We start from the raw sequence: 15,738 nt of genomic DNA on the forward strand, positions 1-15,738 counted from the left end.
CAGATCTACAAGCGTCGCATCACGAGGCATTGTGAGCTGTGAGTGAGCTTGTAGATCGGCTATTTTCAAATGGCCAAAATGCATTCAGAGCTGAAGTGGTTAATGTATGTTTTGTAATAATAAACTATAAAGTTTTCAAATAATTGTAGTTAAATAAAAGTACAATATTTGCATCTGAGAAGTAGTGCAGCAGAAGTAAAAGTACCGAAATTTGGAAATACACCAGTAAAGTTAAAAAATAAAAAAAAACTTAAGTAGTAAGTACCGTACTTGAGTAAATGTACTTCGTTACTTTACACCACGGGGATTTGACGCCCAGCCTGACAAATGCGGGCCCCGCCCACCTCCTCCTGTGCATCGGGCAAAATGGCGACGGTGGACTGTGATGATGTGACCATGGACCCAGACATGGAGGAGATGCTCAGTGACGAGGAGCTGGAGAGGTAGGTAGGAGGACGACGAGAGTAACGGTTTATGTCGCGTCAAGGTCAGACGAAGCCCTGGCGTTAACGGCCCGCTGTTGTCACCGCGTCTAAAGCGTCCCGTCAGGGTGAACGTTCTTGTCGCACAAAGAGCACAAACTGTTAGCTTCTTGTTAGCAACCTATAGATAGCGCTAGCCGAGCCGACCCGTCCTCCACTGTCTGTCTGTGCTGCTGGAATGACATGAGCAGTCAGTCAGTCAGTCAGTCAACAACCTGCCATGGGCTACTTTTACTGTCATTCATCGTTGTTCGGGTGTACTAGTGGGCTGGTTTGTTTTAATGATATAATGCAGCTAGTGCAGGGGTCTTCAACGTTTTTCCAGGCCAAGGAGGACCCCTTAGCTGAGAGAGAGAGAGATGAAGCAGGGACTGGGGGGGTCCCTGCATCTTGTATAAAATTGTGTTGCAGGCTTTTTCATACATTTCATAGATAAGCTTCATAGACTTGTTTGACAGCACTGTCATCAGCTAGCCTTGGATTACAAGATGGTCAGCTATGACTGTGTCACGACACTGTCATATAATATATGACAGTCATGTATCCGGGCTATGTTATCAGTGCAGGTTGGATTCATGTTCTTTTCAGACATTTAACCACTTTAAAGCGTCATCAATATTTGGTCTTTTGGTCTTTACTTTACAATAACTGGTCTTTTTTTCCTTGTGAGCTTGTAGATCTGCTATTGTTGGCTAAAGTTCTCCTCAGAATAGGGATGCTAGGGTTCAAGTGGTTAATGTAAAAAATTTATATCCTATCACACAAAGATTTGGCGGACCCCCTGTAGTAACTCTTGAGGACCCCCTGTAGTAACTCTGAGGACCCCCTGTTGAAGACCCCTGAGCTAGTGTGTTCAGATAAGTTATTAGCTGCCTTTCTGTCAGTCAGTCGCATACCATTTGGTCTTTATCGTGAAGTGAAACATGCTTCCAAGAAAAGCAGTTGCAGTTTGCCCACATGATGGTGTCACATGTTCCTCTCTCCCCTCCCTTTCTCCTTTTGACTGGTATAAGATACCTACGTGTTGTTGGTTGGGAACCTAGTACCTACCTCTTCATCTGGGCTGCTGGTTTGGTTCCCGGGCCGGTCTATGTTTAGCTGGTAGATTGGTTGCGTACTGCGTAAGAGGAAGAGCCCCCTCCATGATGCAAACTATATACCTTTCACGTTCCTAAACGCATGCACGCCGGTGGGGTTTGTTTGTGCAACATAACACCAAAGAGCCATGTTCCACCAGTGTTACTTACATCAGTGGTTCTCAACCTTTTCAGGATGTGACCTCCCCAAAATAATCCTATTTGAACCGGGGACCCCCTCCCCCCACCCTGACAAGCACTTGGAATGTAGGAGTTGAGGCATTACATTTTGTTTGACTCGGTTCCACAGATAAATATTGTGAAAATATCACATCTATTAGATCGGCTATTGTCAAAATTGATGCCTCTTTCTTATATTAATTGACAATTTGGCCAATGTTTGACCAGTTTTTATAGTATAGTTTGTTGATTACTTTTTTTTTAGGTATTAAAAAGGTCTTAAAAGTCCTCAAATTGTCACTTCTCTGTCATCTGGGTACCACTGACTTATATGATTGTAAATCTGGAGCACAACACCATTACACTTTACATAACACTTTGTATGCATATTTGATACATCATGACAGGGCTGTCCCGGGTCTCATTGGGAAACGTACAATGGATACTAATGGTAATAATCAAAAAGTACAAATACTAAGTTATGTTTGACCATAAGTAACATGGTTACTAGTTATAGAACACATATCACGTATTAAAACAATGTAAGTCATGAAATGTTTGAATTTGTTATTCATTTTATAACTACAACTCAACATTTAATTGAGAGATTGTATCCTTGTTTTACATTTTATAACAGTGTAAAAATAACAACATTTTGTGATTTAGGAAGACATAACTTACAATATGTACATTTAAGTAACTATCCATTATACGTTTCTCGAGGAGAACGGGCTCCCCTGCGTGGTCAGTGTAACCACTGTGTTCTTCTTTATGAATAGTATAAACTCTCATTTGCATTGTCCAGCTCTGCTCAAATCTATTTAGATTTAATTAATTTGTATTTCTACTCTCTTTTATTCAGGGAAGCAGAGGGCTTCAAAGAACAAGGCAATGCCTATTATGTCAAGAAGGATTACTCTGAAGCATTCAATTACTATACCAAGGCCATAGGTAATGCTTTCATTAGTTTTAAATTAATCATCCCACTGGAAAAAATGACCTCTGCTGTGATGTTAGTCACAATTAGTGGGTAATAAGTTGTTGATTTTCCTTACAGACATGTGCCCCAAGAATACAAGTTACTATGGAAACCGTGCAGCCACCCTAATGATGCTGTATCGGTACAGAGAGGCTCTGGAGGACTCCCAGCAAGCAGTGCGGTTAGACGACACTTTCGTGAAGGTAGGTTGTAGAAAATATTATTAAGATGTGGGTGCTCGGGTGGCTTGCCCTTCACAGTGTGGGATGGGCAGGTGTTTGTAGCAGGGCAGGAGTGTGACCTCTGTCACTACACCTCATACAGGTAGGTCAGGGCGGCTGTTCAGTGGAGTGTTGAACTAGGAGGAACAGTGTTTACCTCATTGTATATCATGTCCTCCCGGTGAAAGTCAGGTGAAAATAAGTGGTTTGCGTGTGTCAACCAACCAACCAGTCAGTAGCAACAAGGGGCTACAGTAATGGGAAATTGGCATAACAACTAAATTGAGAGAAAAAGGGGGAAACATAATTGACCCTTTGCTAAGCCCCTCCCCCCAATAGCGATTGTCCAATGCCAGCGTAGCAACAATTGCTAACTGGCATATGTGGCATATCACATATCATAGCTGTCAATGTTAAATACCTTCACACACAATCATTTGCAACATTAATAGCAAGAATAGGTATACTATGATAACGCTGTGGTGACTATGGACCAGCAACAGTGATTCCACATATCCAAAGAGCGGTTGGAAGGTGCATTTTTCATCCCTTTCCCCAAGCTGAAATCTGCACTGAAACTGCAAGGCTGTGTAAGTGTTGTTGAACACACACACAGATTAATGTTGGGAAAATGACACGACTCGCAGGCCTTGTTGACAAGATTTAGAAGAGATTTTGAAGCTCTGACCCCCATAATGATCTGTTATGTTATGTGGGAAAATCCATGATGATTCCATTCAAGTCAATGGTGGAGCAGCAGCGCTGTTTGCCAGACCTAGAGCTGCAGAGTGGTGGGGGCTGAGCTTAATTTAGGGTCAATTGACTAGTACTACTAAATAAATTGGTACTAATGTTTTGAATGTGCAAGGCCTAGTGGGATATATGGGCTAGTCATTAAAGATTCAAGATCTGAGGAATATACAATTGGAGATAAATAGGGCTGTCACGATGTACAGTATTTACATACAGTACGTGTGTGTGTGTGTGTGTGTGTATATATATATATATATATATATATATATATATATATACTGTATATAATATATATATATATATATATAATGATTTATTTATTTATTTTTCCTGAGGAAATTTGGGACATGTCACTCCATTTATAACTTTCTCCTAGGGCCATTTACGAGAGGGTAAGTGCCACCTGACCCTCGGCAATGCAATGGCTGCCAGCCGTTGTTTCCATAGGGTTCTGGAGCTGGAGCCAGACAACAGCCAGGCCCAGCAGGAGGTGAGTCAGCCTCAGCCGGAACCAGCATGATCTGTCAACTTGTAGTATCTCTGCCTTGGACAAATGACTGCAAACAGAGTGAGAGAGTCTGCTGCAGCACTTAAGAGATGATCTGTGGTCACAGTTAATTTCTGATGAAAGCAAGTTTCAAGTTGTTAAAAGGAACCAATGCTGGGCTCATACAGTAGGTGGCACGGGGGTAAATTCCCTGCCACACCACATTGGAGACCACGGGTTTCAACCCTCCGCGGTGCGTTTGACTTAGCCGGGCATCCATGCAAGCACAATTGTCCGTGTTCATGGGAAGAAAGCCGGGCGGGAAGGTCAGTCCTTGTTGCTGCATTAGCGACTCCTATAGGATGGTCAAGGGCACCTGTCAGCAGAGGAGTTGAGCTGTGACGAATAGGGTGTTCCTTTGCATGCACTATGTCCTCTCGGTGAGGCTCCGAGCAGTGGCAGTTGAAATACCATCACTGTAGTCTCCACCTATCTCTGGCTACCAATCGTCTGAATACACCTACATTCATTGTATGTGCTTGGATGGCCGGTGAAAGTAAATGGTAAATGGTGCATTTATATAGTGCTTTTATCCAAAGCGCTTTACATTGATTGTGCCATTCACCCATTCACACACACATTCATACACCGATGGCGGAGGAAACCATGCAACCTGCTCATCGGGAGCAATTAGGGGTTCAGCGTCTTGCTCAAGGACACTTCGACACTGACTCTGGGGGAGCGCCCCAGCCCGGGATCGAACTGGGAACCTTGCGGTTTCCAGTTCACTCTACCCGGCCACTCTAGCCCTGAACCACTGCCGCCCCACTGTTTCTTTTAGAACACTCATTTACCGCCTATACCACACCGACTGAATGCCTCTGCCCTGTTTAGGAAGCCCTACGTCCTTTGCATTGGTTCTGCAGTGTCGTTTTCTAAGACTTGTTACCACCCACCTCTATCCCACACAGAATTAGAACCTCACCAGACTTATCAGTAGGCGGAGATCTCTGAAAGTCTGGCTACGCGAGACTACCATCACTGGGACCAACCAGTAGGGGTCACCAGTGACAAGACTACAAGTGTGGGTAATTTGGTTATTGGCATAATTACTAAATTGGGAGAAAAAGGGGGAAAATTTACCAAAAGATTAGCCATACACATAGTAGTATTTTATTGGACTTCATGGTTTCCACATGAAGTAGTTATCGCTCAGCGGTAAACCAAGTCTTTTCAGAGACGGATAAACCACTGGAATAATCAATGGTCTTTTAATTCACATTATTAGTAATTATTTGGGGTGCCCTGTTTGCTCACCTAGTAAGAGTGCATGCCACATAAATAAGGCCACAGTCCTTCCCGCAGGTGGCCCGGGGTCAAATCCACCCCGACATGCAGCTCTTTGCTGCATGTCATCCCCTCTCTCTCTCCTCCACCTGTCACTATCATAAATAAAGTAGAAATGCTAAAACTAAATATCGTTAAAAGTTTTTTGTAATTTTTAACAGATCAGTTCAAACTGAATAATCCATCTTAAGTTTCTCAGTCTCTCTGCTGGTTAAGTGTAACTTAACCACAAGCGATTGCATCGTGTGTGTGTGTGTGTGTGTGTGTGTGTGTGTGTGTGTGTGTGTGTGTGTGTGTGTGTGTGTGTGTGTGTGTGTGTGTGTGTGTGTGTGTGTGTGTGTGTGTGTGTGTGTGTGTGTGTGTGTGTGTGTGTGTGTGTGTGTGTGTGTGTGTGTGTGTGTGTGTGTGTGTGTGTGTGTGTGCCCCACCCAACTGATCGCTATACCTGTGTACTAGCGCAGTGCTTCTTTCAACCACTATAACACAGATACACGTTCCTGTGATGTTCCAGCTAAATGCCTAAACTGTCCATAGTTTCATACTGCATGATACTGCTCCATCATGCAGGGGTGTCGCTTGTCAAGAAGAACATAAAGTAGTCAGGAATGGCAAGTGATATCTCTACAAGCTATCAATAAATCGACAAGCTGCACCGCATAGTTTTCTGTAATGTTAGAGAATAATAAAAAAAAAAGAATTGGCACCATAAAACAATGAAAATGACTGGTCTGTTACATTGTCACTGAATCCTCAAAATTCTCTTCTCAGGTGAAGAATGCTGAATCCATCCTAGAGTTTGAGAAAATGGCGGAGATAGGATTTGAAAAGCGTGACTTTAGAATGGTATGCTATTGGTTTGGTTGAACACATATCTAAGTAAGTTGCATGTGTGGAATATCAAAATTGTCTGTCCCTGGTGTTCAGATGTGACTGTGTTTCTGTGCAACTCCAGGTTGTCTTCTGCATGGACCGTGCCTTGGAGTCTGCTTCAGCCTGTCACAGGTTCAAGGTGCTGAAGGCAGAGTGCCTAGCCTTGCTGGGGCGTTATCCTGAGGCCCAGACCGTAGCCAGGTATAATTAAGTCATGAATTTCCATGTCAACTAGAGATGCTAGGAATGTGTCTCTGTGTAGTGTAGTCAGGGTACAGGAAATCATCACCACTTGTGTCTACAAATTTAAATCTCATCCATGCCACTCTAAACACAACATTGTTTTCTAAACAATCGACAATTTGACCATTAATTGCTTTATTTTTTTGAAGTGTGGTTGTTGTATGTTTGTATACATTTTATCCAAAGTCATTAAAATGCTTCGGCACTAAATGAATGAATGTAAAACTTTGGCTTCCTTGAAGACCAAGCAAAGTAAACCACAGTATGTTTTTGAAAATGATCATCAGAAATGTCAAGTATACAGTGAGTCATAGGCAAAAAACTAGACATGATAGACCACTGGTATGGTACTTTAAAAAGACTGTGACACAGCGTTTCATTTTTTTCGTTTTTACATAGCATTTGAAAACGCTTTATGTTTCCATTAACATGTTTGTTTTGTTCCCTGTAAGTGATATTCTGCGAATGGATGCCACAAATGGGGATGCCCTGTATGTGCGTGGCCTTTGCCTGTACTATGAAGACTGCATCGACAAAGCTGTCCAGTTCTTTGTCCAGGCCCTGCGAATGACTCCCGACCATGAGAAGGCTCGGCTTGCATGCAGAGTGAGTCCACTGCTTACTATGAGACTATGAAATGCATGAAACAATGTTTCCTAGTTTTGTTTAATTGGCAAACTTATACACTCAAAAGTTCACATGTTTTATTATTTTCCATGTAGGGAGGCGGGCATCAGAAATGCCTCATGAGTTTCTCTGATCCATTTTGTCTCGATGCTGCCTCACTGATTAGGTAGTGGATTTTAAGGCTGTGTCTTGTCCTTCCAGAATGCCAAAGCTCTCAGAGCCAAGAAGGAAGAAGGGAACAAGGCTTTCAAGGAGGGTAACTACGACTCGGCCTATGAGCTGTACACTGAGGCTCTGACAATAGACCCCAACAATATCAAGACAAATGCCAAGCTGTTCTGTAATAGGGGTACTGTGGGGTCAAAGGTAAGCCAAAACAACTACTGGAAAAGAATATACATATATACTGTATATCTTTTTTCCCCCTTTATTTCACCCCACACCATAACTGCTGTGAAAACGTACTGAAAGACCATCTAGTGTAATTTGAAAATGAATGCCAGTGCCATTCTTGGGTCATAGGTCTAACTGTCATCCTGGCTGTCCTCTTTGCATTATATATAACACACACATCTACACACTGTGTCAGATATTCTATTTCAAATGTTTGCAAAGCCACTTAGACCTTGTACAGAGAGCCCCCTCTGGCCCCGTTACCTTCTATATTTTTAGCTGAGATGTCTTCACCTATTTGTACATCACTTTCCTCTGTCTAACCGGACAGAACTAGGTCACTATCCCCCTCCTCCCCTCCCTCTCTTTTGTCCTTGAATGACCACTCTTCCTCTTTGTCATCTTTGAAAGCTGAAAAAACTAGATCAGGCCATTGAAGACTGCACCAAGGCAATCAAACTGGACGAGACCTATATCAAGGCCTACTTACGGAGAGCGCAATGGTATGTCCAATGAAGATAACGCTGCTATCGATGTTTGTTTTGTTTAGATTTCCAACAAAGGCAGTGTGTTTGCTGTCCTTGTTTCTGTGTTATGATTCAAACGATGCAAAGAAGTGACGATGAACTTGCATGTTATGTGTGTGCTTTTACAGCTACATGGAAACGGAACAGTATGAAGAAGCAGTTCGGGATTATGAAAAGGTTTATCAAACGGAGAAGACAAAAGGTGAGTCAGTCTTTTCCCGGTATGACACAGCTGCTCAGCTGTTTCTTTCCCTAACTCTGCTTCCTTGGCTCTGTATAACCTCCCACACCTGGCTTTCATTGCTTTTATTTAACGTGGCCTAATGTCTGTAACACCTGGTGCCAACTTAATGAAATTTGACTCCTCTCGCTAACTCTGGTCTTCTCGCTTTCTCAAATCCCTAGAACACAAGCACCTCCTGAAAAATGCCCAGCTGGAGTTGAAGAAAAGCAAGCGGAAAGATTACTATAAGGTGCTCGGGGTGGACAAGCACGCTACAGAGGATGAGATCAAGAAGGCGTACCGCAAACGGGCCCTCATGCACCATCCAGGTCCATGACATGAACCAACGTTTTCCTGGCGTGACATAAACCATGGCCCCAGGGCAATGTGTCATTGTATAATATATACAGGGAGATAGCATGGCATGAACTGAGCGAGCTCCTCCTTTTTTGTAGACCGTCACAGCGGGGCCAGCACTGAGGTGCAGAAGGAGGAGGAGAAGAAGTTTAAGGAGGTGGGCGAAGCTTTCACTGTGCTTTCAGACGCGAAGAAAAAGTCCCGCTATGACAGCGGTCAGGATCTGGAGGACGACGGCGTGAACATGGGAGGTCAGTAGCTGGGGAACGGGGAAGTCTTGAGCCTAATTCATACATGGTTGCGCGTCAGTTTTGTAGATCATTGGGTCTAGTATCCTAAGCATTCTATTACTGATACGTATTCAAGTTGCCATTTCTTATGTTCAGGAGGCAAACTAATTAACCTGTAACTTTCTGTAATTTGATGGTGCGTTTTTGTGCCTTCCCCAGATTTTGATGCCAACAACATTTTCAAGGCATTCTTTGGTGGCCCGGGTGGTTTTAGTTTCGAAGGCAATCCATGTATGTATACAAAAAGCTGTTGGGAAACAGTAGTTTTCTACTTTATTACATTTGACACTATTCAGATTTTGCAGTATATATTTCACATTATTAATTAGTTTTTATGCTTTTTAATTTCAGCTTCTGCACCAGGAAATTTCTTCTTCCAGTTTGGTTAATTGGAGAATACCACTACTCAAACCATCAAGACTCTATTCAACATTTTCAAACCCCCAACCCAACCTTATTTATCATATCTGACTGTTTGCGAGTCAGATTCTTGTCTATGCCATTGACTGAATGAATGCTATCCAATGACAACATGCAGCAAAAGAGGTAACACCAGTATAACACCAATACCAAGAAGGCCCATCCTCGAGTTGACAATGATGTTACTGGTTTTTGAAGTGGTTGTATCTCTAAGAGTGAAGCAAACTTGAAAGCCAGTAGTAATAGCAAGCAACACTGATAATGTAAAAATACATTGGTTCCCAAGTCATGCAACATAGATGTGGGATTTTTAAATGGGTGTAATTGTGCAGCTCTAAATGCTCAGAGCTTTTGGGATCCATGCAGGAACGGGAAGTGACACCCCAGGGGGAATGTTTGAGAAGATACTGAGCACTGTGCAAGCTATTATCCTCGACCTACTGTAGTGCTAAGGAGGTATTCCCAGCATGAAAAGTGATATCTTGCCCAGCGAAGACAATTACACCCAGTCAACCTAGCGATGTGAATTTTATGTGCAGAGGAACACATGATCCCCCTTTTTTTTAAAGTACCTGCACAAAAATACAGTTTGCTGCTATGGATGAATTCTTAAAGCTGTCTCCTTGTCATAATCCAACAGGAACAGTTCAAGTAAAGCATTTTTTCCCTTCTCAACAGCTGGAGCCCAGATTTATACATAAAGTGCAGCCTAAGCACAGTAGGAAGATGACAATTGAAATGGCTGTACTGGCTGCTCTTGCTAGCACTGTCACCTCCACCACCAATTTTATGTTTGATGTTGCCATTCACCGGGTGCTGCATTGTACATTTTACTGGAATGTAAAGTGTTAATTTTTGCTGATAGTTGATGACTTATGTTCTTTATTTTTATTTTCTTCTTTTTATATGTATATTTATTGTAAATGTGCTGTCTGATAGAACCATCAGTGTAAGATAAGGATGCTGTTCTTTTTTTTTGAAAGGGGCACCAATAATGACCATCCCTCTGGCACAAACTCAGGAAAAGTTGTTTTTGCTTGTTCTGTATCATAAAATATTGATATGCTGTCTTAACCACTTGAACCCTACTGCCCCCATGTGGCTATTTTTGGTGAAGAAATTTGATGTACAGAGAAAAATTTAGGTGGCCTAGTATGGAGCCCTGGGGGACACCTGTCAACAAAGTATTTAGGGTTTAAGTGGTTTAGTGTGTTGCCTGTTACAGTTCTTGAAAACAACAGATAGTCCTATATCTGTCATTGTATTAAAAAGACAGTTCTTATGTAGAAGAATGTTGATTTTGTTTTAATTTTACCTTATAGAGACTGCAGGTCTCCCTCTTGTGGGTGATTTTTGAAAGTCTCATTAAAATATTTGGGCACAGTATTATTATTGAGGACTTAATGTGCAATCGCTTCTGTATAATGAGTTTGATGTGAGTTGTTCGCTTGGTGCACTTGAAAATGAAAATGAAAAGCGTCCTCATCTTTGCTCTCATAGTTTTTGCTCTCGGGGTGAAACAGTCCTGTGACTATGGAAAGTTATCAGCCATGTAAATAAAGTTTGCCTCATCTGGGTTTCCCCTAAATTCTTTTAGTGTTCTGTTTTGATAGGAAATATGACTACCAATACATAATTATGAATAATTGCAATGACATGACAGCAGCACTGCAATCTGATTCTGAAGAACTGGAATCCGTTTGGGTCATAGTTATAATTTTGGGTGGTAATGCTGTGCACGACGTTGCCGCAACACTGGAGGGCACTGTTTCTTACTGAAGTATATTTGTTAGGATGGTTGCTAGGATACCAATCGACGGGGCACCGGATTAACTTGAAGTAATCGAAAACTACATCAAGGGGAAATGGCCAAAATGTTTGACACGGGAGACCAAGGACCGAAGAGCACATATCATACTTATATGGCTGAGGGAAATCAGTTATATCGAAAGGGGGAATATGTCAAGGCAATAGAAAGCTATTCCACGGTAAGTTAAATGTTGAACTCGGTAAGATATTGTTGCGAAAGCCAACTGGCTCTGCACTGTTAAAGAGCTCCAAGAGTGAAGCAGAGTAGTGGTGTATTAAAAGTTGAGTATGGATATTTAGTGTGAACCTGTGGACTGATGCCGTGGTGTAAAGTAACTAAGTACATTTACTCAAGTACAATTTTGAGGTATTTTTTACTTTACTGGAGTATTTCCAATTTTCAGTACTTTTACTTTTAGGCTACTCTACATCTCAGAGGCAAATATTATACTTTTACTCCACTACAATTATTTAAAAACTTTAGGTACTAGTACTTTGTAGATTTTGATTATTATTACAAAACATACATTAACCACTTCAGTCCTATGTACATTTTGGCCATTTGGAAAATACAATTATTTTTGAAAATAGCAGATCTACAAGCTCACAGTGCTTTGCGATGCAATGCATTGTGAGCTTGTAGATCTGCTATTTTCAAAATAATTGTATACATTTGAAAACATACATTTTGATACCAATACTTTTACTCAAGTACATTTTGAAGTAAGAATATTTCTACATTGCAGTATTGATACTTTTACTTAGGTAACACATTTGAGTACCTTTTCCACCACTGACTGGACTGATGTAGCCTTCGAACCCCAGTAAAGTCAAACTGTTTGCCAGTTGTCCTACTGCTTGCCTAGTGGCAAGTTGCCACTCAGTTGCTGTGCAACTTATTCATGATTACTTTTTGTTTATGTTTAGGCATTGATTCTTCAGCCGGATGACAAGAACTGCCTAGTTGCCCGATCGAAATGCTATTTGAAGATGGGGGGTTCCGGAAATGCTTTAAGAGATGCTGAGGCCTCTCTTAAAGGGGACAAGAAGTTTTTCAAGGTAAAATGTAACTTTATGCTTTTATATCGAAAGTTAAGTGATATGCAGGAAAACATACTCTCTGTCTCTTTTATGCCTCTTCCAGGGATTGCACTGTAAGGCAGAGGCACTGTACACCATGGGCGATTTCGAATTTGCGCTGGTGTTTTACCACAGAGGACACAAACTGCGTCCAGAGTTGCAGGAGTTCAGACTTGGCATCCAGAAAGCGCAAGAAGCCATTGAAAATTCTGTGGGCAGTAAGTCTGCAAAGTACTTTTTTTTATTATGTTGTAGTCACAGGCAGCATAGGATATTCGTGTTCCTGCTCCAAAGTCTCTCTGACGAATTTGCTTCTCCCCACATCCTAGGCCCTTCCTCTGTTAAACCAGAGGATATGGAACATCTGTCAATCTTTGATAAAGATGAGGAGGTGAGCATATCATTTACGTGTCTCTCAAGACAGACATGTCTCCCACAATTTTCAAATGCTTGTCGGTGTAGCATACAGTATGAAGATTGTGGAAGACATAGGCTGGCCTGACTACTAGTATTAACCACAACATTAACAACAACAGCTTTGAGGAATAACCATAAAAGGGAATTTGCACACAGCTACCCAGCCCTGCTTTACAATGCTGTTTACTGCTTAGTAGTGGCAACTTGGACACCTTTGCTATGAGCACTATATGACAGCTGTTGTTGATGGAGAGGAAAGAAATTATCCTTATCCAGCTCTCTTGTTCAGAACTTCTTGGCGTTTCCAGGGAATAGAGCCAACAGCATCAGGTCCATATAGTATTTTATATACAGTACTCTCTGTGTAGTATTTGATTATATCATTTCATTTTCACTCCTATTGATGTAGAGAGGTTTATTATTCCATGATAATTGACAGGTACATAAGGGGCAACCTGTGAGCATTATTCATCCTCTGAGGAAGGATGCAAGGCAGCAGAAACAGAAGACCATGAGCGAGAGGACAACCAAACAGTTGCTGGGAGAGCTTTACTGTGACAAGGAATATCTTGAAAAGTTACTGAAGGATGAATGTAAGACGATGAATGTTTCTGTCTGTTATTTCTTAGCTGTGTCCTGCACTTTGTTCTTTGTCTTTCACATATTGTCAGAATGACTACACTACAAGTCAGATTAATTTCATTAGTTCAGTGTCATCGCTGTTCAACTGCAGCCGATTGCTAGCACAACATACTGTGCTGTATGTAATGTCACTTATGAACTGTCCCACTAATGTTCTCCAGACTTGGTAAATGGTAAGATGCGTGGTGGGGAGAGAATACAGGAGGTCATCGTGAACTGCATCTCCTACCTCGACACGCGCACTGAGTTCTGGCACCAGCAGAAGCCCATCTATGCACGGGAAAGGGAACGTAAGCTCATACAACAGAAATGGAACAAGACTCGTCACAAGCCACCTTCTGACCCCACGAGATTTGTACTCAAAAGCCTTGAGGAGATTGACGCCGGTAAGATGGAATTCATGATGAATACAGCTGCTCAGTGGTTTTGCTTGTTTTGTTATTGTGGTTTTCAATCTGATTAACGCTCATGTATTTGTCCCCTTTAAGTATTGAGTGCTGGAAATGCAGAGGTCAGCCTCAAGAAAGCTCGAGATGTCATGAAAACCGTGCTGGGATGGTCAGAGGAAGTGGTACCTAACAAGAAAGAGGTGCTGGGCAACCTACACAGTTGCATTGGGAATGCCCTCATTGATCTAGGGGATATGGAAAAAGCACTAGAGAACCACCAGAAGGACCTGGAGCTGGCTACACAGTGGTGATTCAACATTCAAGATTATTTAACATTCCATTATACAAGTATAAGAGAGTCAGTATAAGAGAAATGATGTGGAGACCTTGGAGGAGCACACAACCCCATATTTGGAATCCCATTGGCTGTTCTCCTTCTCTATAACAGTTCTCTTCTTCATTAACAGCAAACTCCCCGATGCGAAGTCACGTGCTCTGGACAACATTGGCAGAGTCTATGCCCGAATTGGAAAGTTCCGAGAAGCTGTAGAAGTGTATGTGAACAATGAAACAAATCATTTATTTGTCTAGGTGATTGATGTGCTGGTTTGGTATTTGGTAAACAGGAAAGATGTTTGTTCAAGGCTAACACCGACTTTGCCTCTCTTCATATTTGTGTTTTTAGCTGGGAAGAGAAGATTCCCTTGGCTTGTGGTGTTTTGGAGAAGACCTGGTTGTTCCATGAGATCGGTCGCTGTTACCTGGAGCTGAAGCGCTACACAGAAGCCAGAGACTATGGCATCCGTTCCCTCGCTGCTGCTGATGAAATTGCGGACGAGAAGTGGCAGCTGAATGCCTGTGCTTTAGTGGCACAAGCGGAATGTAATTCTTCAAAGTATAATAGAACAGGATGAATGTAATAATGTAGGTTGAAGTGTCATTCCTTTAAAAACTTTAGCTTTTTCTGATCAGCCAATTGCCTTCTCTCTCATCACAGTGAAACTGGGAAACTTCAAATCTAGTGTGTCAAATTTTGAAAAAGCCTTGTTCCATGCTAAGGTGCTACAAGATGACCTTGCCAGTGATGCCATTCAGAAGGTGACCTCTCATCATTTCTGTTCTGCTCTTGCATGATGCCATTGATCACTGACAATTATCCACCTGCACCAAAAATGTGTTAATTTAAAAGAGTGTTAATTTAACTTCTACAAATCAACTTCTACTTAAATTAACACGCACACATTAACACTGTGTGTCCTCTTTCAGGCCCTTCGTGAGGCAAGACAACATTCAGCACAATAATAAGAGTGGTGACACTTAAAGACCCGCGGGGGACAAATAAAAGTTGAACTATCAAAAGGAAAAGTATTTTCAATGTTATTTGTACTGATCTCTCTCTTTGACATTGGGTATAAATAATTCCATGTTTATAAAACAGTGACAGATATTTACAACTCAGTTCACTCACAGAGGTTCTCTCTATTTGTTCAGGCATTTCGTAACAAAAGATAACAATTATCTTGTCTCCTCGTCTATGCTTACATTATTACAACACAGAGGCATACCATTTGTGGTGAAAGATTTAGAAACCAAAATTGCTATGAAAACTATATATTTTAATACATTGAATCATGTTCTGCATTAAATATAACTGCGTAAGCTGCATAAGCCCTGCACATGTAATTTGTCATTGAGTGTTATCTTTCTAAATTACAAACATAAGCATCTTGAATTGAATGGAATTTAAAATACTTTATTGTTTAAAATGTTCATGTAAACGGTATAAATGTCTTTGCTTGCATGTGCAGAGTTCTGCTATAAAAAACGGTACCCACATCATATCGCATCCAAACAGGATCACCTGAAACAAATCAAATCACTAGAAGTAAATATTGTGAACAGCCTAAATATTGCTAAATGGTTGTA

General features: G+C 41.5%; 2 protein-coding genes across 3 annotated transcripts; both read left to right on the forward strand.

Annotated features, from left to right (window-relative positions):
• The first annotated feature begins 351 nt into the window (after positions 1-351).
• Positions 352-11,052, forward strand: dnajc7 (DnaJ (Hsp40) homolog, subfamily C, member 7). 2 transcript variants are annotated; one of them, XM_080446603.1, is made up of 14 exons: positions 352-447; positions 2,601-2,689; positions 2,796-2,920; positions 4,068-4,181; positions 6,294-6,368; positions 6,478-6,596; positions 7,091-7,244; positions 7,467-7,631; positions 8,070-8,161; positions 8,314-8,387; positions 8,591-8,737; positions 8,864-9,016; positions 9,215-9,286; positions 9,407-11,052. In XM_080446603.1, exons 3-14 carry the CDS (start codon positions 2,798-2,800, stop codon positions 9,442-9,444), a joined length of 1,326 nt encoding a protein of 441 aa, XP_080302729.1. In that variant the 5' UTR covers positions 352-447; positions 2,601-2,689; positions 2,796-2,797; the 3' UTR covers positions 9,445-11,052. The 2 variants fall into 2 exon arrangements, with proteins under 2 accessions (XP_080302729.1, XP_080302728.1); XM_080446602.1 differs by having other exon boundaries at positions 361-443.
• A 297-nt stretch (positions 11,053-11,349) lies between these two features.
• Positions 11,350-15,114, forward strand: odad4 (outer dynein arm docking complex subunit 4; the record flags this gene model as incomplete). The annotated part of the gene is made up of 11 exons (XM_080448210.1): positions 11,350-11,463; positions 12,212-12,343; positions 12,429-12,582; positions 12,694-12,755; positions 13,221-13,374; positions 13,585-13,809; positions 13,912-14,119; positions 14,280-14,366; positions 14,498-14,694; positions 14,810-14,910; positions 15,079-15,114. The coding sequence occupies 11 exons, from the start codon at positions 11,350-11,352 to the stop codon at positions 15,112-15,114; spliced, it is 1,470 nt and encodes a 489-aa protein (XP_080304336.1).
• Between the last annotated feature and the right edge of the window lie 624 nt (positions 15,115-15,738).

This window comes from Gymnoscopelus braueri (assembly GCF_963280865.1).
Source record: "Gymnoscopelus braueri genome assembly, chromosome: 13".
Lineage (NCBI taxonomy): Eukaryota > Metazoa > Chordata > Actinopteri > Myctophiformes > Myctophidae > Gymnoscopelus > Gymnoscopelus braueri.

Bases quoted from the DNA above. Each gene is read 5' to 3' on its own strand.
- dnajc7 (XM_080446602.1), top strand. From the start codon at position 367: ATGGCGACGGTGGACTGTGATGATGTGACCATGGACCCAGACATGGAG. The intron at 8,162-8,313 runs GTATGTCCAATG...GTGCTTTTACAG, and splicing joins TACTTACGGAGAGCGCAATG to CTACATGGAAACGGAACAGT. The intron at 9,017-9,214 runs GTCAGTAGCTGG...TGCCTTCCCCAG, and splicing joins CGACGGCGTGAACATGGGAG to ATTTTGATGCCAACAACATT.